This window comes from Neopelma chrysocephalum, unplaced genomic scaffold (assembly GCF_003984885.1).
Source record: "Neopelma chrysocephalum unplaced genomic scaffold, ASM398488v2 Primary Assembly neopelma1_60, whole genome shotgun sequence".
Lineage (NCBI taxonomy): Eukaryota > Metazoa > Chordata > Aves > Passeriformes > Pipridae > Neopelma > Neopelma chrysocephalum.
The window spans coordinates 11,479,993-11,504,682 of record NW_020897715.1 but is presented as its reverse complement, the minus strand read 5'-3'; the positions used below and the strand labels follow the sequence as shown (position 1 = coordinate 11,504,682).

The 24,690-nt window shown below is 43.9% G+C and overlaps 2 protein-coding genes across 3 annotated transcripts; one reads left to right on the top strand and one right to left on the bottom strand.

The window, feature by feature from the left end:
* Positions 1–234: 234 nt before the first annotated feature.
* On the bottom strand, positions 235–18,903 carry LOC113966637 (protein spire homolog 1-like; the record flags this gene model as incomplete). Its single annotated transcript, XM_027681561.1, has 16 exons — positions 235–640; positions 1,805–1,947; positions 2,354–2,381; positions 3,219–3,283; positions 4,608–4,739; positions 5,878–6,026; positions 6,575–6,650; positions 8,270–8,394; positions 8,793–8,922; positions 9,388–9,456; positions 11,540–11,701; positions 14,607–14,672; positions 14,944–15,069; positions 15,834–15,998; positions 16,433–16,464; positions 18,756–18,903. Coding segments are annotated over 16 exons (1,788 nt in total), but the record flags the coding sequence as incomplete, so codon positions are not given.
* On the top strand, positions 18,559–24,537 carry NEPRO (nucleolus and neural progenitor protein). Of its 2 annotated transcripts, XM_027681121.1 has the most exons (9): positions 18,902–19,049; positions 19,197–19,351; positions 19,953–20,029; positions 20,137–20,268; positions 20,616–20,693; positions 21,564–21,925; positions 22,614–22,675; positions 23,069–23,316; positions 23,773–24,537. In XM_027681121.1, exons 1-9 carry the CDS (start codon positions 18,905–18,907, stop codon positions 24,164–24,166), a joined length of 1,653 nt encoding a protein of 550 aa, XP_027536922.1. In that variant the 5' UTR covers positions 18,902–18,904; the 3' UTR covers positions 24,167–24,537. The 2 variants fall into 2 exon arrangements, with proteins under 2 accessions (XP_027536923.1, XP_027536922.1); XM_027681122.1 differs by lacking the exons at positions 18,902–19,049; positions 19,197–19,351 and adding an exon at positions 18,559–18,711.
* The last annotated feature ends 153 nt before the right edge of the window (positions 24,538–24,690 follow it).

Here is a 24,690-nt window from a genome sequence, read left to right as displayed (position 1 = left end):
TTAAGTGCTGTTTAGTGAGTTATGAGGAAGGAGCACTTGCAAAATGCATGGTGATGTGATCACATAACTGAGAGCTCCACTCTCCAACCCTCTCAGGAATGGGGGTTTAGGTTAAAAGTTTCCCTGTACTCATTACGTTGTGTGAAGCCTACTCAGCAATGAATGCAAACAGTGCCACGGAACAATGACAACTGCAGGTGCAAAGAAGAAAATGCTAGAGACGTGATAGTGCTTCAACGTTTATTTTCCTCAAAGAAACATAAAAAGAACCAAAACAGTTCCAAAACTCACAAAGCTTTAGAATACTTCACAATACAGAAATACTAACTGTGCTTCCTGCTTAGACTGACCAGCAGGGAGGTCTTCTAATCAGGCCTTTATGTCAATAGGTGCATAAAACTGTTTCATCTATTTCAGGTACAGAACAAGTGACAGGAGAAATGTATGGTATAGTTATTGCAGTTTGGATCAAGCCCAGGAAGTTCTTCTGGGAGGGATGCTTTGCTGCTGACAGGAAGCCACATTCATCAGGTACTGCTCACAGCGGGTACAGATGTCTGCAGTCAGCCAGTCTGCCATGGCCCCTGTGTAACAGCACAGAGGCCGTGCTAGGCAACGTGGCTCCAAAATAACGGGTACACTGGAGAGGGAAAAACAAAAGCAGGAAAGCTGACCCAGGTTTCTGTTAGAGGGCATGGTGCTCTTCCACCCTTCCCCCCAGGTTGCTAAGTGATTTAGGTAACTGCATGAGTTCAAAAGAGCCTTCAGCACCACTTAGGAAGGCTACTAAGCACCAGAACACTTTCATTTACTGACACTTTCTCTCTATCGTCAGTATGTCAAAGGGCTAATGACTATCTATGTCTGATCCAAGGTTGTGGCTGCATCCTCATGCAGCAAGATTTTTTTTTTGCCATCCTGAAGTATGACAGCAATGCAGCCTCTCAGACCTCTTCTACAGCACCTGCATTATAAGATAGACCAAACCACTGCCTGCCCCACGCAGTTAACTTCAGTAGTGAACACTACCCCTGCTTTTTGGCAACTGAGGTACAAGCCTTTGAACCAGAAACTGCTGTGACTTTATTCTGGCTACATTAAAGAATGGTTTCAGAGAAGAAAGAAAAAAAAAAAGACACCAGTTCCTCCAGTAGAACACTTAATTGTTTTAGGAAGAAGAGAACATAGAGAAGAGATAATGTATGTTTTCAGTCTTAGATATTGCACTTATACATATATGGTCTGTCTTTTCCACTCAGAACTGTCAAAAGCTCTCTTTGGAATAGTTCATTTTCTGGGGACAAAAAGGAAAGGGTGTCTGTATATGTGTGGAGGGAAAATGAGAAACCATTTGTGGCATTACTCTTCAGTCAGTTATACTTAAGACAATTAGCATATTTGATTTGTAGGTGTAAAGGGGCTACGCCTGGGTTGTAGTGACAGACCTCCAGCTGTGGGGGATAGAATGTAATGCAGTCTGGAAAATCTTATACAAATGAAGCTGTTGGAAAGGACTTTCCATGTCTGGGCTAATGTGGACACTTCTAAATCCACATCAGAAACCTAATAGTTAGAAAGGAAAATCTACTCCAGAGCACATTCACATCCTCCCTTTTGGTCATCTAAAATCCACAATACTTCCAGAGAACTATACACCAGTTAGACCAGGGACTAAACCAGTCATTCAGCAGAACATTCAGCTGACCAACCTACTACTACATACTGCTGTCTGCATGTTTGTAGATTTGCATAAGTAACTGGTAACATCTTTCAAGGTAAAATCAACATCCCTGTCCCAGCTTACCCAAAATACTGCCTGTGCTCTATTTCATGTAGCAACTCTGAGCTCTTCTGCTCTTCAGTAGCTGGGTCGTCCTCTCTGGAGAGTCTCAAAAGTTTTAGGAAGTGAAGTGGAAGATGTACACATGTTCTGAAGGGCATCGACATCTAGAATCACAACACAAGTCACCTGAGTTCTCCGGGAAACACATCCTCCCGCTTAGCAGGAGAATTTGCATGGCATGCAATTGATTTATTAATGCACTTAAAAGGTAGACATTAATGCAGTGAACTTTCTGACCCTTGTATAAATAGATCACAGTGTAATCCCAACCACTTTACACAGGATGAAAGAGGAACCAGAGTTGTTTTAGCTGAGTATGACAAGAGATGTCTGCAGCACCCTTGCTGCTTTTGCACTTCATAATATTCCCTCTTCTGTTTTCTTAGAAACAAGGTAGAGGGTAGATTTGAGGTGTCAGTGGGATGAAGGAAAGCTTCCTATGACTAGGTGAGGCATTGGGAAAACAGAAAATGTAGAAAACCCATATGCTGTTGTACAGACTAGACTTGCCTTGATGCAGCAGTCACAGCAGACAACACTGAAAGAAAAAGTTCCCAGCATTATCATTTGAGTAAAGCTCAGCAGATACTAATATGGCAGCTAAAGGTGACTTTCCCAAGTAAGTCAGAATTTGTGATTGTGGCAGAATTGCTTGATGGCAAAGTAAGCAAGCTTAGAACTCCCCCATTCAGTTTGCCAGCTCTCCTATTTATGGTTGTTTAATTAATCTGAAATGTGTCAGCATCCATAGCTTCAAGGCTTTCTCTGCAAATCCTCATTAAAATTCACACAGCACTACCACCAGACAGTTGCTCAATTTCCAGTGGTTGTTTACTTGCTGCTTGTAATCAATTCAGTGCTTCACCACTGCTTCAAATAGATTTAAGTGAGCCTCAATGAGCCTGAAGTATCTCTCTCCCTCTTCCACGAAGTTTCTGACAACTAAGTGGATACAAGTAGGTCCAACTCCTTCCCCAGTCACAAGGTCTGGAGTTCTCCTTTTCAGTCCTCAACAGAAGATTCTGGTGAAGACCCTCTCCCAGAACCTGTTCAAGCCCTTGTCTGAAGTTAGATCCAACCTTTAGAGCAAAATTCAGAGTGATCTCAGAGAAACTGAATTTAATACTGGCACAGTAAATTTGGTTATTGCTAGCTTAATACTAAGAATTAAAACTGAGATACCACTTCAGAGACAATTTTTTCCACATCCTCTGCAGCTGTAGACACTTCAGCCTGGCTTGTGCAGTAAGACAAAACTGAAGGGCTCAGCAACCTGTTCCTATCCAATACTACAAGTCTTTGAATACTGAGTATTTTCAGCACTATTCTTTCACTCTTTTCTCCCTCCTCATTCACCCCTTTTGTACCAGCTCACCTGCTGCAGAGGTAACAGTTGTAAGGCCACTTAAGAAACATCTGCTTATGGCAGCTGAAACAGATCTGTGGAAAGGAAAGTTATTTGTGAATGCAGAAGGGAAATATCTTTGTACCAACAGTATCCACTGCCTGTCAAAGAGCAAGCATATAAACCAACCTTCTAAAGGCTTTAGATCCATATACAATAACAGAGGTCGAATAAAGGATAGCAAAGACACAGGAATTAAAAGCTAAAAAGGCAAAAAAAATTCTTACTTGTAGGCCAGTGTTTTTATGATGCAGAGGTTTGGGGCAGCTGCCAGACAACAGGAGTTTAAAAAAAGGCTCTGGAGCAAACAATAGCTGTATTGTGTAAGAGTGTAACAGTAGCTAGTTAAGAGAGAGGGAAGAAGAGAGACATTCTTTGAGGTAGACTGCAGCAATCCCAAAGAGATTAAATCAGGGCAAATTTGAATTCAATCCTGAAGCAAAAAATGAGTCATAAGGAAGCTGATGAGTCGCTTGAACTTTATAAAAAAGAGCACATTCATACACAGCTGGCAGTCAGAAGTGATATTATCTTGAGAAGTAGAGCTTGAGAAAGCTAAAAAAACTTCAGCAGCAAGAACACAAAGGGGATAAGAGCCATTTTTGAATAGGCATAGAACAGGCAAGTTAAAGCAGGGTCGGTAAGGTGAGATAAAAACAAGAATTCAGTCTCAGGAGCATCAGACAGACTGTGGAAGTAGCATAGCTTTGCTAGTAGAACCCTTTGACTCTGTCTGTACTGCTAAATAAATGAGGGCAAGAAGCTGACCCATAAGCCCAGTAGCACAGACTTCCTCACATCTGTGTTGCATAGGGCTTGTACTCAGGACATCTGTTCTGGAGGGGCTGGCTGCAACACCCCCTCTAAAGGAGACTCGGTGAATAAGGCAGTAGTCAAGAAATGTGAACAGCCAACAGGCCTGTGCTGCAGGTCATTCTCTGTCCCTCTCATCTCCCTGACCTTTGTGTCCACTCAGCAAGGTGGTTTGAATTAGGTCAACTCGGGTGTGGAAGCCTCAGTTTCACTCTTTAGCAGTACCAAATCCCACCTATTTACTTTAGGATTTCAGAACTCACCAACAGTCACAGCAGTCAGCTCTTCTAGCATGGAAATCACAGACAAGAAGTAAAAAGCAAAGGCTGGGTTACTTTCTAAGCAATTTACAGAGTTTAAACTGGATTAAAAGACATCACTGCACAAGTGCTAAAAACTGTTTCCAGCCTAGGGCCAAACTCGGATCAGCTGTTATAAACAGGATAAGTTTATAAGGGCACCTCAGCAGTTCAGCACTGAGGGTCATGAAACCAGACAGCTTTTGAAAAACCAAGGAAAGCACAAAGAGAAGAAGAGGAAACATACCTTTGCTCTTAGAAAGACACCATCGCCACCTCTTTGGAAGAAGTCTTGCCCTTCCAGCACCATCTCTGAATATCTGGTTCCAATCAGCTCAGCAATGGTTGGTGATGGCCACTTGGTAGGAAAGAGACAGTCCTGTTGAAAGACAGAAGTTAAGCATTGGAGAAAGCTGAAGAAAGCAGCTATTTGGAGAGGTTATCCTCAAAACTGGGTCCCAAAGGCTGAGGAGCATTTGTCTCCAAACCCCAGTTTTGCCTGTGATGGGGAATATCGGTTGACTGTTTGATGATGCTAGCGGAGAAACTGCTACAGGGGGTTTAGTGATTGCTACAGTTTTCAAGCAGGTTCCTGACACCTCATAAAGGAAGCAGATCCATTGGTCACCACAGCAGCTAATACCATCTCCAGAGCCAGTCTTCGGGGAATTTTACCCTTTGGAACAGACCACAGAACAGATGCCACCCTGGCCCCTCCTGAGTACAAGATCCCTTTCCACAGCACAACACTGTCTTGCCTTCTCTTTCCCAGGAATCACTGGCCCCACACACATGGCAACTATAGTTTGGTGGTCTACCAGGAGAGACCTGGGGAACCCAACCCACCTGCATCCCCCAGCCCACTGCTGAACAAAGAGGTCTCAGAGTCCTCAGGTCAGTTTAGAGACTTGCCAAGGCCAGGCAGAGAGGGATGCAGAAGGAAAGAAGGAAGCAAGGGCACAGCACACCTTGTCAGGGCAGAACAGGGCAAGGCCACAATTCAGAAAGTTGCACAGAAGCACACAAACCCCAGCATTTCTCTCACTACCATCATGCAGAGCCTGATGACTTCAGTACTGCGTACATGATACATTTAGAAGTCACCAATGCTGTGCTATCTACAGTTTGTCAACTGCTTGTTCCCTTTACTGCAGCTTAAAGGACACTTGTGAACATATCAGAATCTAGAAAGAATGAGGGGAGATGGAGAAAGCAGGACAGTCCTACTGTCAACTACAGTCTGCTTGAGGAAGTCTTGATGGACATTTTCAAGTAATACAGAGGTATTTTTTTCTTCTTGTATGAGAAACAACTATTTCATATCATTCAAACTGGGAAGGCACTGGAAGGACACTACAGCATCCTGTCCTCTTTTAAGCTGTCTCCAGTGAGAGAATAATATACCAACTTCAGATCAGTATACAAGATGAAAACCACAGAGCATGCTTAGTGCTTACATGAGGATCAAGGTGCAAGATCTATCAGACCAGGGCTGCTTGCTGACATGTTGGACTTACAAGTTCCTTGCTTTGAAGGCCTGTCTCTAAAGATTTGGACCTTCTTCTGTAAGGAGGCAGCTGCTGTTGGCCAGTATTCAGGAAACTCTTGGGTTTAACGTCTCCTAGTGTGGGTCGACATGGGGGACACAGGGAATTTGCAGTGAGACCTGGATAGGAAGAGAGAGTTTTAGGGTGCAGAAAACCAACTGGCAGCTTTTAAGTATTCACCCCAAAAAACACTCGAGCACCACACTGCCCTCTGAAGGTTGCAAGGCTTATGTCTCTCCTCCTCCACCCCATCTGCTCAGATCACAAAAAGCAGAGGTTACAGTAATTATGCTTGTCAGTAGGCAGTGATGAGGCTTCATTAGCACCATTTAGTTTAACGAAATCAAGTGGTGCACTTTCTACTTGAATATTCAAAACATTCATTTAGCTTTTACTGCAAATTCCAGTTAGGCCTTTGGGGACATGCTATCATTGTTTTGAAGCTGCAGGAACTACACAGGCTTTAGTCAACTGCAGAGAAATGGTTTTCTAAGGGCACCTCCCCAGACTCATTACTTAGTGTTGGAGCTCTTCTTGTAAAGTAACTCCAAGTGATCAGAGTGAAAAGAAAGTGTACAGTGAGCCCAACCTAAGGCTTTGGGAACCCAGCAGGCCACTGACTGTCCTTTGTCACCTGGTTTGGACATGCAGCTGGAAGTACACTGACCTGTGCTGTTGTAGGATACTAGCGATGACCTGCTGGAGGAAAGGCAGGTGCTGTCAGGCATCTTAGGAGTGGTTTCCTGTAGATTAGAGGACAGGATGCTCATAAGCTGCAAGCAAGACACTAACCCCACTTCAGCAGAAGTACGGCTGCTAAACAAAACCAGGACACCCAGGACTGACCAGAAATGTTCAAGGCTCACTTGAAAGTGAAGCAAAGAAAGCAATCAATGGAGTACATTTAGGAACTTTCTATTACTTCTTGGAATATAAAGTTAACCCCCCTCTGCACTCCACAACCAGGAAGCTCCAGCCAAGTTAGTGAAATTGCCAATTCGTCTGCTCTATGTCTCCCAAGTTCAGTGTGGATACTAATACCAAAGTTTCATCTGTTCAGGAACCAACTTTGCAAAATCTTCCCTAAGCAACCCATGGAGTACATTGGAACCATATTCTTGGCTCCAGCTGACACACAGCAACATTGGAGAACAGTTCAAGAAACTATGACCAACCCAACTTGCTAACCCAACTCAAACCCAGTGGTGTATCTCAACAGCATTGTTTCTACCTTCTCTAGAAAAGCAGAAAACAAATTTCATTATATTAGTCTCCATATGAAGGTCCTTCTAGTTTAGCAGTAATACATCAACCACAGGGTTCTTGAATGCTGAACATTCCTCCAAGTAGCACAGATGGGGGCAAATATAGCTGAGATTTTCTGCTTTTATTAATTCATATCCGCTTTCCTCAGTTAAGCAACTGCATTTCAGACAGAAATATTTACAGAAAACAGATTCCTGTTTGTATGCCAGAGCATCTGTGCTAGACACGATGTTTTAGGGCTTAAATTCTGTTCCACAGAATTTCTGAATATGCTCAGACTGAATCCCAGAACCAAGTAAGTCAAGCTTTTCATGATTGAGCCAGGAGTAAAAGAACCCAAAGACAATGTATCGTGGTTTACTGAGGAGTGGTGCTCCCAAAATAACTCCACAGACAGAAGAGTGGGAACTCACCAGTCAAGTTGCTTCTTAAAAATAAGTAATTAAGTTTTCCTTCCATGAGCTCACATACCATGTGAAACCAAAATACATCAATACCCCTAGCATCAAATGCCTCACTGTGAGGTAAGATTGGCCAGACTCCAATGCATATTAAAACTTCTGCAGGATCTAGTTTTAAGAGACCAGAGCAGGCCTTGGTTCTATAGCATCATAGACTATCCTGAGCTGAAAGGTACCCACAAGAAAAGTCCAACTCTTAGACCAGCACAGGACCATCACAAGAATCACACTCTTGTCCAAACACTTCTTGAACTCTGTCAGGCTTGGTGCTGTGACCACTTCTCTGGGGAGCCTGTTCCAGTGACCAACCACCCTCTGGGTGAAAAATATTTTCCTATTATCTAACCTCAACCTCTACTGACACAACTTCAGGCCAGTTCCTCAGGTCCTAGCACTGGTCAGAGAGAAGGGATCCTATACGCTGTACCTGTAGGCTGCAGTCATCCCACAAACAGAACTGTTTGAATATGATATGTGCTTCTGTAGAGAAAAGAACTTCAGTGAACCCAACAGTACCACATTTGTTCACTTTTGAGACAAGATTTCCTACACTAGGATTTGTACCCGACCTTCCAGGCTATGTGTGTGTTTGCAGATCTAATGCGTCCCCATACTCCTTTCACTTAAAGCCTTACCTGAACTCCTGGTTCCAGCTGCTGTGTTTTAGTGTTGACAACTTTAAACTCAGTACTGGCATCTTGGAGAGTTAAAAAACTGTCACTTGGAGAGTTCAAGGCTGTATTTGGTGTCAAAAGCATTTCTGCAGGGGAGAGGGAGAACAAAACCCCCATACACACAGACTAAATGAGATATTGTGCTGGGACAAGAAAATTACAAATTTGATACCCATAGATCAGAATTTGAGATTAGGCCAGACTTTGTCATGGTAGTTACATAAACTTTTAGTGTTAGGTGATGGTCAAAATTCTGCCCTCTCACTTAGTGGACAATTTTGAACATCCATAAAAAAATGGGTAAGTTGAACCATCTTTTGAGTCTTAATAAGCCACAAACAGATTTTCTAGAAATTACTATTCTTATGTCAAACCACCTCTATCACACAAAATTTGCATTGCCACCCCCTTTGCATTATAAATGTTATTGAAAAAATAAATGGGCTTTCATTTCAAAGGCCAGCCATTATTTTGGAGCAGGTACCTTTGGGCCTGCTCCCTTTTTCCTGTGGTGCTGCTGACTGAAGCTTCTGTGGTTGTTTTATTTCTGCCATGGGCTGTTCATGCCAGCTGGTCTCACATGGCACACACTCTTTCAGCTGCCTCTCCAACACCTGCAGGCAAAGCACAGCACCACAAAGAGCCAGTGGATAGAGCAAGGAGATCAGTGCTGACAGAACAATCCATCAGCAATGGCATTGTTTTACAAGTGCCTGTCACTCAAGAGGGCACTGGGCCCTGCACGTGAGACACTCTCCAGCACTGGGCATAGCAGAATACTTTGGTGGCTCTCAAATTTGAAATTGAGAACTTCAGAAGTTCTTTCAGGACCACAAAATGTTGCAAATGAAAGAAGCAGTGGAAGAAGTAGGAAGACTGATCATCTTTCTCCTATGAAGATGTCAACTCCCATTTTCTAGGCCCCGGTTTTGGCAGGAGGATCTGCTCAGAAGTTAATATATCCCCCTCCCAAACACAAACCAGTAGCTAAGGCATTACCTCTATGTTCCTTGAAGCTGTACTGTCACTCCAGAATTACCTTTTTTTGTTATCATCAGATGCAGCACCAGGTCACCTACCAGCTTTAGATGAGGCTTGGGAGCAGCCACATCAACTTTGGGGTCCTTGTATTTTTGCTCAACGATCACCTGAAAGAGGAAAAACGATGCTTAAGAAATAGTTATTTTTCTACAATAGTTCCTTCCTCCTGGTACACCCTACCATTCAGTGGCACACTGATTGGTGCAATTCAGGATTTGGCAATTTGGGGGAGGTGGGGATGGCATAAAAAAATGAGTTGGGAAGTGTAGAATGATGAGATTTACTTATGTGGGTTCTCAGTGGAGACAGATTTGCCCATGGCAAGCTAGAGGCAATCAGAAGTGCTGCACAGCCCTTAGAGGCTTCCAGCCCCAGCAGCTCATGAACTGCTCATGAAGCTGCTGGAAAACACTGTACTCAGATTTTGACTCAGGAGTGATCCTGATAAGCACCATTGTCACATCCTATTCATCAGTGAGAACTCAGCTCCAGGGAGGAGAGCAATTGAATGGGTTAACAGAACTGCAACAAGAACTACAGCAGCAGGCAGCTGTATGCACAAGCTAGAGTCCCAGAGACTGGCTTACAGCCCTACATAAACTAGGAACAATAGCAAGATAGAATTGCAGGGCAGATATTCATGTGAGGCATCAAGCCCTGTGCTAGCTGCACAGGGGAGAACTGACAAAAAAGTCAATTGTACATGCATGTCTTTAGCTGCCTTGTTCACGTATTCTTATTTTGAGGTTATGGTGCCTGTGTGTACAACTTCAGAACATGTGGGAGTGCAGGTAGAACAACACTACAGCTTCCCACACTAGCTGTGCTTTCATTCATTTGCAAATTAGACCACTGTTTGCTAGAGAAGCTTTAAAATAGCCTTGCAGATGGGGAAATCCGAGTTTAAGAGCCTTCACAAAGACCTGTGCACTCTGCTTTCTTTGACCATTTCTGTCTACTACTCTTCAAACATGTTTGTGCTTCTCCTCAAAAAGAAAAGTGTGGGGGGTTTTGTTGGTTTTTGGTTTTTTAAAAGAAGAAAAAAAAAGAGAAAATCAAGTCCCAGATCATCCTGCCACCTTGAGTTATGGTTCTGTACTGCACAGTGCACTGATACACAGTACATTGCAAGGAACACAAATAGTTATGATGCACTGTCTCCTTTACACTACTATTCATTTCTATATCAATAAAGATATTATCTCCAAAGAAATTACATAGCCTTACCTGGAGGCTGGAGCCACAGTCAAGCCAAGCAAGAGTTGGGGCTTTATAGAGGTGCACGGTATAGCTGAAGCTTATAAACCTGCTGCACTCCAGCAGCACCAACAAAGAGGAAAAAAAGCTGATGTCTAGTGTGGTAGGCAAAGTTTTCACTTTTTGTAATACTGGTTTTTACTACAAGACGAGTTTTGTCTCATCTTCTGCCAAGACGTCTGTTTGCAAAGCATGCCAATGCCACAAAGCCTTATGCCAATGTTTTAGATCTGCTCATCATTCCCAGATCAAGCTGCAGCAAGCAAAGAGCATCTGAAGCCTTTAGAGACACCCCAGACATTCTTGTATCTGGTCATCTTCACCAACTAAGTGGTGAAGTTGGAAGTCACTGCCACTTGAGTCAGAACAGCAGCTGCCCCTGGGAGGGCCTTAACTTTTTTTACCCTGACTAAACTCCTGCAGTAGCTCAAGTACACTGCCTAGTGGCCTCTGCCTGAGACTGAGTGAAAGATTGTCTCAAAACTGCTTTTGCCTACACCCAGAACATCTGGGGCATCTGGGAAGGCAAGAAAACTAGTAAGAGATGCTGCCAAGCATAGCTCAGTTTAAGAAGCCTGGAAGGACATAAGTGTCCAAGGTGGAAAGCACAAGCAAGCAAGAGTCTGTTCCATGAAACTGTTGTGTGCGGGGCAGCATAACTGCTCCAGGGAAAGGAGTGGCTGACCCCTGGAGGGAGAAGAGGTTTACTATTCAGCTTCATGAAACTGTGACTACTGTTGATTTAAAAAGTTACTGGAAATGAAGCACTCGGGTGGAAAAATAGGGTGATCTAATGTTGAGTTGCAACTGAGAGGGATACCCAGACACTTCTGGACTTCGAAGTGCCCTTGAGAAAGGCAAGCTTTTGGAGAAGACGTCTCAACACATACTGCTTAGACATGAAGTAGAGCAGATGTTTTCCAAGTCACTCACCTTCCGTAGGGTGTATCTCTTGTGCTGAATATCATCCAAAAGCAATTCAAAGGGAGAGCGGATCCGTTCTTTTGGAGGCAAACAACGCTGTGGTCGCTCACTGGCCTTGTGCAGCCTCACACCAGCCTGCAGTTCTCTGATGACACTGGGCCACAGGGGTGCCTCGGAGAAACCAGGAAGGGCCAAGTCAGTAGCTGGCTAGAACACACTGAGCAGCATCCCCTCCCTCCATGTAACAGGGCACACTTAGAAACTGAAGTTATTCAGAAACACACAGTTGTGTCCTTAACACCTGTTTCTACTCACTTTCAGAGCAGGGTACAGTACCAGAGCAGAGAATTGCTTCTCTTTGCAGAGATTAATTTACAATGAGGAAACTAGGAGCTGGCTCACCAGGCTCATTCCCAAATTTTGTCATTAACTTTATGAATGTACTTCAGAAAAACACAGCTTTTGCTGCCAGGTAGCAAGACACATTTTCTTTCTGCAAGCACTCCAGGTGCCAGTGTTTTCATATTATTGAATCCTAGGAAACACTGTGAATGAAATCCCAAATCTCACCATTAAAATCCTCTAAATTTTCAGAAAACAAGGATTGAAGTGTCCACAAACAAAAGAGGAAGACAAGTGGGAAGGGATCTCATACTTCACAGAAGCATACATTAGCAGTCTCAGCCTGGAGACACAAGCTAAAAACTGACATCTGCTCATCCTCTCCCTGTATTAGTATCTGAGGATGCTCAGGCATGCAGTATAACCCAATAAAAACAGGATAAAAAATAATCAACTCAATAGCATGTTTAGACAACATCGTAATGGAAGTGCTAAATCAACAGCTTATCTGGATCCCAATGGCAAATTGAGTAAGAACAAGTGATTGTATTATAAACAGTGAAAGGGAAGCAAAACATTTCAGAAAACTGCCTCAAAACAAAGTTTCTGACTTAGACTCCTCTCCCTTTTCCACTTACAGCATCTTCTCTCAACTTATCCCTTCAGCTATCTTGGTATAATATCAGAAGAGTCTTATACAAGCTCTGACTGATGGCTGCCTTCAAGGAGAGAGATTTTTTGTTGGATTGTTTTAGCCTGGCTTTGGTACAGTCATACCTCAACTCCAGAGAACTAGAATTATCAAAGAGTGACCACATACAAGCCATATCTCCTAGGCTATATTTAATATTGTGTGGGAGAACACACAAAAGTCTCTGGGCAAACCCATCAGTACTAGAGACTTTTGAAATAGCACTTTTTTTTTTACTTTTGAAATAGCACCAAGATGTTTGCACTTTATAGAGTTGTATTTCACATGGTTATAGCACTTGACTGAAAAACATGACCTGAAGAGAGACTTCTGTACTGTAATATTGCCACATTAGTTTTAGGACAAGAATTGTCTTCAGCTGTCCATTTCAGAGCAACTTGCACACCCAAAACATTTTTCAGATGTTGGTGACATCATCATCACTCATTCTTTTCTTTCCCTACTGACTGGATCATTGCAATTATTCTACTTGGGCCGTCCCATGTAGTGTCAAATACCACCTAAACTTCCCACACCTGTGCAATACAAGACAAAAATGCTACAACATCGTAAATCCATTCCATTAAGTTTAACAGATGAGCAGTAAGACAGCTGTGTTTCTAACAGGTCTCATCTGCTTAGATTTCAAGGTGAATATCAACTTGTAACGTGTACAGATAAGCTCTGCTGAAACTGTACAACCCTGCATGCTGTCAGGCTGTGGTCTGCATTTCAGAAGACCTGTTTTGTAGCAGTCAACAAAAAAACATGTGGCCCATAGAGAGCATTAGCTTCTTAGCACTACTCAAGGCATCAGCTCTGATCTGTGGGATCCCAGTGAAGTTAGCATCCTGGTTATTTTAAACTCAATAGTTTTTCAGAGCGATGCAATCAACTGGTGCTTAGGGACTTGGAAACTAGAGGCAGAGAATTTGCAACAGGCATCCAGCTTTTGGAATTCATGTCTCCTGAAGGAGCAGAGGCCAAATACACTGGCCTTCAGGCCACACAGCAAAGCCCATGTATTTATTCATGTATTCCCTGCAAAAAAGAGCTATAGCAGTTGATGAGTTTGTGGTTTGAGATAGCTTGCCAGTTTATTTTAATAGATCACAAAATTGAGAATATGCCCAAACACACATTTCACAAACATTTTCATACGAATAGTTTGAGCATGCTTCAAAGCAAGTGCTATTTAGACAAAGGGAGTGAGTCCACAAGTCTCTTGGGGTTTGCTGTTTGCCTCCACAGACTCCAGACTACAGTGCATTTGTTTATGCTGGGCAGAGCTCCAGCCTGAAGGAAGAGCTATTTGTTTCTGATTGAGCTCTGACTTTGCAGGGCCTTGAAAAGAACAGAGTAAGTTGCTTTCTCTGCCCCAAACATACAGTCCAAGATCTATGGAAGGACAGAATGCAAAGACAAGAAAGGCAGTGAGCCCAGTGTATAAGTGATATCTCCAACCTCATCCCTCTTCACCCCTTTGAGCTGCTGGAGCTGCACAGCCACAAAGATGGACAGTGCTACTGGCCTTCAGTCCCTGCCAGTCCTGAACCAACATAGACCCCCACAAAAAAAAAAGTGAAATAGTCCACCCCAGTACTACCAATAACAGAACAGTTTTCTGGGATTTTTCAGTCCAGCTACAAGAAAGGAACAGATTGCTTTTGGCAGGTGTCAGTTCCCGCCAAGAGCTGGAGTTTGGGGCTCAGCTGCAGAAACAGCCTGAGTAATTGCTTGTGGACACTTAGTCCAAAAACTGCCTCCAACTTCATTTTTAGAAGTGGTTTAAGTTGGACCACAAAGACAATATTTGTGTAGAATAAATGTCCACATGAGGTTGACATATGAAATAGTTTAACTTCAAGTTCACTCCCCAGCTCGTTTTGCAGACAAGTTGTTAACTACTTAAGCTCCTGAAAAAACCTAAGCAGTTTAATATGTTCAACCTCTACTTTTCATAGAAGAATCAGTGGGAAGCCTCAGAGAGCTAAGGCTGAAGAAAAAACCCCATGCCCATAATGAAGAAATTAAATCCCTTACGCCACAGTTTTTCTGCTTTTGAATGGGATTTTCCACCAAATCTTCCACATCCATTTTTCTCAGTCGCTGAGAAGCAAGCACATGAGGTCATTGCACTGTTCAGTACCTATCCAATATAAATTACTAATGTTTATCTGAAAAGCCTACAAACCCCAAACACCTAAACTTTTAAATGCTACAATAAATAAAAAAGGTGCAGAGACAGAAGCCATTCCCATTGTGAAAACAGACCTTCATCTACATGCTCCACTTTCAGTGCAACGGGAAGGTTACTTTAGAACCTGGTGGGTCTGTGAAGGTAGAGGGAATAGCAGCTAAGGAGTGATCCCAAATGTACCTCTTTGGAGGTTTGGATGATAGTCACAAGCTTTTGAAGTTCCATATATTCAGCAAACAGATTCCTACAGGTCATTTCATAATGTCTGGTAGCCTCAGAAGGCCTGGGCAAGTGCTTCTCACAGGCCTGAAAGAATTGAAGCTATTTAAAAGAGATCTTAACCTGAAAAAAAACACCATGGGAGGATGGAATAAAGCAAGATTCAGTTTCCTCAATCCATGGTTAAAAATCATCTTCCTCATAGCCCCTTTATATTTTTCTTTTCTATTGCAGATACAGAGGAACAAAGAAGCAAAATGTCCAATCTTATATGTATGATAATGTAAGTAACTGCATAATTTATGTATATTGTCTTCCATAGAGTGTGCTTTGAAATAAGTACCTGAAAGGGGAAGCCTGCAGTACCGACAAAGCACAAAAACCCACAGCAGGTGGAGTCACTTACTCTGTTCTTTTCCCCTGCCCTGATCAGACAGAGGGATGGGAAGTTTCTCATACCTTTAAATTCTGTTTGAGGGACCAATACCTGTTTGAGTTGAGACATTGAAATCCCAGCCCTTGCAGAAACTGAATACTACAGACAAGTGACTTTTTTTCAATATCCATAGTCTTCTGGGTATTGAATTTGGAGACTATGTACAGAAGGACTTTGTAGACACAGCTGTGTGAGAGCCATGTGTAGTCTTCCTTCTTAATTCTTTTCCATGGGCACCTGCAAGTACCTAAGATGGTACTGCCTTTTCCCTCAGATAGGAAAGCCACATGCTCCCTCTATGTTCTCCAACAATCTACCCAGCTTTTACCCAGAAATGGTCTTGCCCCTTGGTTAACTGCACCGTTCTATCAGCTCCTTCAAAGTTTCTACATTTACTAAGTGGGAATAAGGAAACCTTGATAACATCCTGCAGGGTGACTTCTGGTTTCATTGGCTCATCATCCAGTTTCAACATGAGGCACAGCAACTTCTCCAAAGGACCACTCAGTTGTCGCTCCAGTTGGCTGTCAATTCCCCAGTCCAGGGCTTCATAGATCACCACTCCCAAGTATTCCAACAGCTGCAGACACAGACCAAGGAAGCAATGCAGCACAAACTGGAGAATGTCACAGCTCTCAATTCCCAGCCATGCATGTACCCTCCTCTGCCCCTGAGGACTGAGCACGTCTCTCAGGATGAGAGATACTCCCCATTTAAGCTGTTGTAAGATTTTACATGGCCTGAACTAGCACCCCTAAGTTATCTGTTATTAAGACAACAAGACTCTGGGCACAGTACACAGCATCTGTGCACATTGTTTCCCAGTCCCATTGCTTTCCTTGAGTTCAGTCTGAGCATTTTGTTTTCTTTTCCAGGTTGCAGGGGAAAGACTCACAGGGCACAACAAATTTAAGCACTTTGATAGTTTCCAAAGACATCTATATCTCCTGAGCTGGCCTTTACTACAGCAGGATTCTATCTGCACACATAATGAAGGTAAAGGTACAAACTTACCTTGTCCTCTGAATGCTGAATGCTGCCAATATCTGAAAGGGAAAAAAGAGGGTTGGGGGAGAAAGAAAACTGCTTAGGCATTGATAAACAGCTTTTAGAACCCCTTTCAAGGGAGAGAAACAGGAAGAATTCTTGATAATAAGGAAACTAACTCCTCTGACTAAAGTCCCACCTGGGGAAAGTAGGCCTATATTTGGGGAAATCCTATGTAGCAACATGGGATGCTCTTCTTACTGTAAGCATTAGCCTCAAACTAATGGCTGCTGTGGGTTTTTTTGTTGTTGTTGTTTTTGCTTGGTTGTTGTTTTTTTTGTTGTTGTTGTTGTCTGCTAATTGATATCTAACCACAAGGAAGGCATGGGATCTTTGTCTTTATTGTTAATGACCCACTCTAATCCCTGAAGAGTTAGCCTAGCACTGACCTCTGCAGCAGCCCCACCAAGCTGTACATAACACAAACTTGTTGCCACTTGCTGGCTACACACAGTGACAGAAAAAGGGAAACTGCAATCATAAATCCATTGTGAAAGTTACCATAACAAAGGTAAGAAGATGAAGGTTGGAAGATGGACAGAGCAGGATATATAATAAAGCTTCAGATTATTTATTTCAAATAAAGTAAGTGGTGAAAAGCTTTTATCCCAGCTATTTCCTGGAACCAAATGACTCAACAGAGCATGACTAGAGAAATTAGTAGGTCATGTATCTGTATTACCATTCATCTACAGTCCTTTGAAATAAAGTATAAGCAGGAGAATAGCTTCATGACAATATACAGAGAGAGGTGAGGGGAAAAAACCCCAAACAAAACCAACAAAAAAAGCAGAGGAAAAGAAAATTTCCCTACTTTGTCCCATTTCAGCCTGTTAAAGGAACAACTCTTGGCATCTGCAGCTACCTATGTTCTTACCAGACTTGTGGTAGACCTTGAAGGAAGCAGTACCATCAGCATGGATCAAGACACTCCCACAACCTTTTATGAATACAGAATGGAGTGATGGGCACAGCTCCTGAGCCAACTGCTCCATTTTACAGCAACACTGAAAGCAGATAGCCCAGGCTTGCTCCTCACTTATAGGATGTTCAAAACACCTCAGAAGCTCAGCTAGAGAGACCTTTGTGATCCTCTGCTCACACCTCGGAGATTCCATTTTTACTTTCACCTTCACTCTTAGTCTAGGAAGCTTAACACTCCTCTTTCCAGGCCAGGCAAGTGCTCACAGCAGCCTTTTGTCAGTTCTGCCTCTTGGTTTGCTTTTATCTCTCTTCCCTACAGGTGCAACCATTAATGCCAATCTTTGCTCTATCTTTTTAAAAGGACATCACTTTAATCTGTATTTGTACAAGATTCCTTAAAAGAAAAAAGAAAGTATACAACAAAATGGAATCAAGAGAAGATAAGACTATACAAAAAATTGTGCCCAATTTAGCTCCATTGTTCCCAACAAATATTTTAATTGGAATACCAGTGTTGGCAGTTAGGAAAGTTCAACTACAGGCAGAAAGGGAAAGAGGCAGGAAACAAGGTCTTATACTTGGGGAAGGAGAACTCATTGAAGACCACAAAAATTCGATCCATTTGGTAGGAAACTATTCTAACAACACTAATAAATGACAGCAATCAATTCCATGGGACACCTGCATTCACCACAGGCCCCACTTCTGCCTGGCCTTGGCCCTTTGTCCCTGCCATGGCAAATCCCAGGAGCTGGGACAAATGCATGCAGGGACCAGGATGGCCAGGTGGGCACCTGGGGTATGGGCAGCAAGGCCTGTCCTTGTTCAGAGTGTTGATATCACAGAATTACACAATCAGTTGGGTTGGAAAAGACCTCTGAAATCATCAAGTCCAACCTTTGACTGACCACCACCAAGTCTACTAGACTGTGGCACTAAGTGCCATGGCCAGTCTTTCCTTAAACACCTCCAGGGACTGTGACTCCACCACCTCCCTGGGCAGCCCATTCCAATGTCTCATCATCCTTTTTGTGAAAAAATTCCTCATTATATCCAACCTAAACCTCCCTTGACACAGCTTAAAGACTGTGTCCTCTCATCCGGATAGGAATTGTTACTGGTGTGAAGCCGATCTCCCAGATTTTTTTGCACTTTAAGGGGTGCGTGTGTCACATGGGAGGGCGCAGTTGCAGGGCCCGTGACTGGGGTCACCCCAGGGCTCTCAAGCAACGCATCACGGAGGAGCTCAGCAGCTGCTGCGCTGGCTACCAACAGCCTCAGCTCCCGAGGCTGACACTGAAGAATTGCGAGGTTTGGAAAGTGTGAGTAACACTCATAATTTACATTTATTCCTCTTCTCGCTTACGACATTTGGGAACGCAGCGCACCACCGGCAGGCCCCGGGCTCTGCCTCGCCCCCGCGGCGTGACTTGGTCCAGCCCGCGGCCCTCCCCCGGCCCGGCCGGGATGGTCCCGCCCAGGCTGGGGCCCGTTGCCGCCGTGCGCGGCGGGAAGATGGCGGCGCCCAGGGCGGCGTGGGCTGTGCCGTGGGACCGGCGGGATGTGCCGTGCAACGGGCTGGACGCGCCGTGGAACCGGCTAGACGTGCCCTGGCCCACAAGCAGCGCCACGGTGGCGCTGGCGGCCGAACACCCCGCAGGTCCCGGCGCTGTGCCGAGAGGGGCTGGGGGGCGTTTGAAGGCGCTGCCGGGCGCTTGCGGGCGGGCGGGCGGGCGGTGGGGGCCGGGGGCGCAGGGGGCCGGAGTGGCGGCGGGCGCTGAGGCCGTGTCCGGCTTCCCCCCCGCAGTGGGACAGCTGTCGGTGCTGCGGCGGCGGTGTGACACGGCCGGGAGGCGGCTGTCGGGGCCCGGCCTGGCCGCCGAGGGACGCGTCGTGCGCGCCCTGCTCTACGTGTTCCACAGCAGGCTGCTCCGGCACCGCCCCTACCTCGCCCTGCAGCAGGTGAGCGACCGCTCTGTGCAGCCAGTGCCATTTCCACTTTGCCACGAATATGTGGTGTCTTGTGCTCGCGCTGAGACCTGAAGGAGCTACAGTTACATACCTTTGAATGCAGGAGTAGTACAGAGGCTTCGTTCTCAATTAATTGTAATAGTGGGAGGGGGGAAAATAGTCCTAAGCTGCTTTATTAGGTACTTTCTGGTTTAGCATGAACAGTAAACTTCTTACCGATTTTCCAGGAAAGGGATTGTCCATACCTTCAAATAATTGTTTTGAAACAGAGCAGGAATGGTTCTTACCTTCTTGATTTGTTCATATGTTTTCGTTCTTGACAGCCAATACGAAAGGTAATTGTATACAGTAGGGGAAACTGTGCAGCACCAATTAACCATGACCTACTGCAGTCCTTCTCTTAATTCCATTTTTACAGTAGAGTGATGAAGGGCAGATATAGGAATATCCCAGAACATTTCATAACACAAACCTGCCATTTGTGCTGCTAAACTGGCAAAGGGAAGGTGTCATTTAACATAGTGATGGTTCTTAGACCAAGGCACTACGAGTCTCTCAAAATAGTAGTCAAAAGAGTTTTCTTTTTTTCTAGGTAGAACAATGTTTGAAGCGCCTATGGAAAATGAATTTGGTGGGCTGCCTTGAAACTCTGGTAGAACTGATTCCTAAGTAAGTGTCATGATCCTATATTTTATACTATCCATTAACTCAATCTGCAGAGCTGAAGAACGGAGATTGTAGATGGTAACCATGTTCTCATCCTTGTATCAACGTAGGAAAGATACATCTGAAGCCCATGCAGAGTGCTTGGTTCCCAGCCAGCCCATGCTGGAAACAGTGGCTCTGAAGGTATTGGGAGGCTGCAAGCTCATACTGCGTCTATTGGACTGTTGCAGTAAAACTTTTCTGTATCCTTTTTTCATCATAAAAATATTCTTACAATTCACTAGTAGCACCTCATGACATCCAAACCTAGGTCTGCTGGAGGCCCTGTATTGCTAATGGACTCAACTGTGCAATTCATACGTGCAACTTGAAGTTTGTTTGATAGCCAAACACCTTATTTTCAAGTTATTATATAGGAACCTCGGGCTGTTGGCTGGCTGCTGTTCTGGGCTTGAGCAATTCAAAATTTGGATATTCATCTCCCAGATTATTACAGGATATCGCCTTGCGAATTGCCTCTAGTTGGTGTGTTCAGCAAGTCTCATTACATGCTGTTTATTTTTTTATCCTTAACTGCTGTAATCTTCAGCTTGTCCATTAAACATCTCTGCTCGAAGGAATTCATACTTCTGAACACGGTGGCTTTGGGGCTGTTGAGCCGGCTATGGTTTGTGTGTTCAAAAGTCTGTCTTGTTTGTTGTCTGTCTGTCTGTTTGATGTGCCTGTCAGGGATAAGGGCTTGTAATTAGGCCTCGCTGCTAAGTGAGCTTTATTCAGTTGGGAGGAGGAGGAGGAGGAGAGGGTGTCCCTCCATTCTTTTGGACTTGATTGTAGCACCTGAAGAGTTGTACAACTGGAGAGAGACTTCTTACAGGCTTTGTTCTTGGCTCATAGCAAACTTTATGTAGCACTAATGAAATCACAGTGTTAGTGCCAGCCTGACACAAACACTGACACCTGGTACTCTGTGCAGCAAGCAGTAAGTCCTGCCTCCTGCTGAAATGGAAAGGCTGGGATAAACATGTTCTATAACACTGCTGAGTTTTCCAGGGAAATTGGTGTTCTGGTCTCTCTCAGTACAGGAAAATAACATAATTGTGTAGAAGAACTCAGTAAAATGTTCTTTGGCACAAGAAATCTGTCTCTCCAGGAAACATAGAGCAGGCAATTGTATGGCATCAGCCTGAGTTGGTACAGAGTGCTTTTGGGGGAATACCTCATGGCAAATGATTTGGATGTGACCCGAGAACCTGATGAGTCCCAGGTGTGGCACTCTGCAAAACTCTAGGGAAGCAGAGGGGCTCTTGATTGGGAATTTACTAGTCGAGTCACTCCTACATTCTGATCCTTAACGGTTCCTTAAGGCTCAGACTTAAGGAAAGCAGGGTGATGGAGTGTAAAAAGCTATGCTTGCACTGAGGGAAAACAGGGAAAGAGCAGCTTGGAATCTCTTCTGTTTGAGATTAAGGTAGCTGTTCAGTGGGCATAAAGTTTTCTTAGAGGAGACTCCATACCTTTTTGTCTTTTCTCTCTTCAGGATTCAGTACAGGTGTGTATTGCAGACTCTCATGTCCTTGTATGAGGTCTTGTCAACAACACTTCAGCTGGTATCTGAGACTCAACAGATGCCTTATATCAAGGGGTTTACCTTCTCTTCTGATATCAGTAACTTCCTCGGAATTAACCTGTCTTCTGAGGTGAAGAAGCAAAAGGCTAAAATGCTTACAACAAAAAAATCTACCAGCTGGCTGAAGAAGCTCTTCCCAACAATGGCAGAGGCAGTATCAGAGGTTGGAAAAAAGGGAAATTTTGTAACCTGTACAAGTGATGTGACAAACCATAGCATCCCACACCCCGTGGATATCGGAGAGGCAGTTCTGGTTCCCAGAGCCAGCAGAGGTAAAGCCTTGTGCCACAGTGCAAATGGTTTCTGACATCTCAGAGATTGACCACAGCTTCTGTCCAACAGAGCCAACCACATTACAGAGTGTGGTTCTAGTACAAGCTCTCCTGTCCTTTGGAGAAGAGAATGCTGCTGTACCTTGCCTTTATAAAGCTGTGGATAATGTCAGCATTGCGATTTTTTTGGAGGGTTTGTTTTAAAGAGGATACAGCCTGGAGAGAAGCAGATAATGAATGCAGTATCCAGGTCCTGAAAATAGTTATTTTTACTTTCCTCCTTCTGCATAGATTAGGATAGTGAGAAGCTAAGAACACTGTCTGCTGTCCATACAAGATTAGGCAAGGCTATAAGTACAGGATGCAGGTATCCTGTGCTTGCTGGTTCTGGACTATGCCCAAGACTTTCTCTGTACTCAGGGCTATGGCCAGTGACTGCAGGCATCCAGGTGTTTGTGTGAAGCTTTTACCCATTAAGTTCTTTGCTGCCATCTGTAAATCTCTGCATCCTCTTCATCCCTTGCCAGCTGCAATACAAGATGAGTGTAGTCCCCTTGAGCTGCCTGGAAATGCTGAGTACAGGTGTGAGCCTGCTGAGAGCTCAGCGTGGCAAAGCACTGCAGCATCTCTGTGCAAAGACGTAAAACTATCTCAACATTGTAATGGGAAATCTCCTCTCTCTCTGTAGGGAAGCACCTGGGGATTGATGTGAAGAGCTTGCTTAAGCCATCCAGACATCCAGCACAAGAGGTTTGTGGGCTATTTTTTTACACATTTTTCAGTTTTATAGACCCTAACACAATATCCCTGATTGAAAATGTCCCCTTTCCCTGCCTTATTTTTGCTTGTCTGACAACCCAAGTTAGTGTGGAAGCTTTGCACAGAAAATCGCACTCATTTCTGCTTAGGAATTTGAGCATTTCTTGGTTTGTTAAGTGAGCTGACCAAAGAGCTCAGTAGTAGACAGGAATACAAATTCTAATTATCTTCTTTTTGTATTCCACAAAACAAGAGTGCTCTTTCTCTTTCTTCCTGGGAAATAAGGAATGTTCTCACAAAATCTTCAGTACTCTGCTCCCCTCCACCAGAAAGGACCAGGCACATAATCTTTTTAAAAGACTAATATTTCTGTTATTGTTTCAGGGTATAAACATGGCATCAACACCTTTTAAAGCAAAGTTGGCACCTTCCTCTCATGTAGCAAAGTCACAGCATACTGAATCTCTTGTACAGATGGTCCAAACAGCTGCATCATTTGGGGAGCTGTCAGAGGCACTCAGAAAAGCTATTCTGTGGTGCAAAAACAATAAATTCAAATCAGAAGCTTATTTTCTGCGTAACAAGTTGTTGAAAAGCAACCGGCTGCACCACGTGGAAGCTCAAGGATGCAGGTACTTTTTGCATGGGTGTGGGATTTCTGGATGTAACACTTCACATTTTAATATGTATATTGCTACAGTATAGTGAAACACAGTGGTCTAAGCCATTCTTTTTAAACTCGGGATCACTAGTTCAGGTTACTGGATGCTCTGACATGAGCATTCTGTTTAGCATCAGTCACTTGTGAAAGGATCTAAAAGGCTAACAAATGCACAAATACATAACAAATGCAACTTAAATCATCTGCATGTTTAATGGTAACAGTTGCAGGATGCAAGGGTTGTCTTTCTTCAGATTGCCCTGGGTACTATTATAGTAGTGCTATATAGAAGGTGCTGTTGTTTCCTTGGTATGGCAAGGAAAATGATAAAGGCTAAAAACCAAATCTCTCCAAACTCCAAATGAAGTAACACTTCAGTATCTGATAAAGTATCTGATAAAGTTTTGTGCACCGTCCTCCTTTTAAGCTTGAAGAAAAAACTGCGCTGTGTCAAAACATCTGTCTGTAAATACCTCCTGTACGGGTCCCAACACACACACTGGCCAAGGCGGTACCTCGGGGCATGGCTCTGTCCAAGGAGGATCAAATCATCCGCACGCTTGAAGAGAGCTCTGAAGACTGTTCAGCAAAAGCCTTCTGAACTTTCTGGGGTCTGTGAGACAAGTGCATCACTCATCCTCCCCGCCTGCCAGGATGGACCTCTGAGTCAAGAACGTTCTGATGCTGATACAGCCCATGTCAGACTAAGCACAGCAGGGACCCCTAAGCAGCTGCTGCTTGAAGGAAGCTCTGGCCCTGTGTGGAAAGAATCTACTGAGAACATGGATCTTGATTCTATTTTTGCAGCAATAGGTGTTTGACCCTGGATCGAAGGAAGTAATTTCAATTATTTTATTTTTTTTTTAAAGTAAAACCCTCTGAACTCTAATGGTGTCTCAGTAACTCAAATCCTGAATTCTGCTAAGAAAGTAGCAACCATTTTTTTATGTTTTTGTAAAACAGCTTTTTTTAATGCATGTTTTTGTATATTTTAAGGGTGTTCCAAACAGCTGAACAGTCTTCATCCTTTTACCTGGCCTTGTCCAGGAGCAGCGACTTTGTTACCCTCACTCAGTGACCCTTCTCTATTGCTCGACCACATGTTAAGTGCTGCTGTCAAATCCACAGTGCAGTTAGTTACCATCCACAGCAGAAGGCTGCAGCTGATCACATACTGCTGCTTAGGACAAAAGACTTGACATGCAGAAGTATTGCTGTTTTAGCATTTGTTGCTTTTGTCCTGAAATGAGGAGTTAGCTCCTGCTAAGAACCTACTGCTTTTCCAGAAATATGGGAAAGCACAGTCTGGCCTGCAACAGTAAACTCCTGACTGATGAACATGTTT

Bases quoted from the DNA above. Each gene is read 5' to 3' on its own strand.
- NEPRO (XM_027681121.1), top strand. From the start codon at position 18,905: ATGGCGGCGCCCAGGGCGGCGTGGGCTGTGCCGTGGGACCGGCGGGAT. The intron at 20,269-20,615 runs GTATCCTTTTTT...TGTAATCTTCAG, and splicing joins TGTTGCAGTAAAACTTTTCT to CTTGTCCATTAAACATCTCT. The intron at 21,926-22,613 runs GTAAAGCCTTGT...CTCTCTCTGTAG, and splicing joins GGTTCCCAGAGCCAGCAGAG to GGAAGCACCTGGGGATTGAT.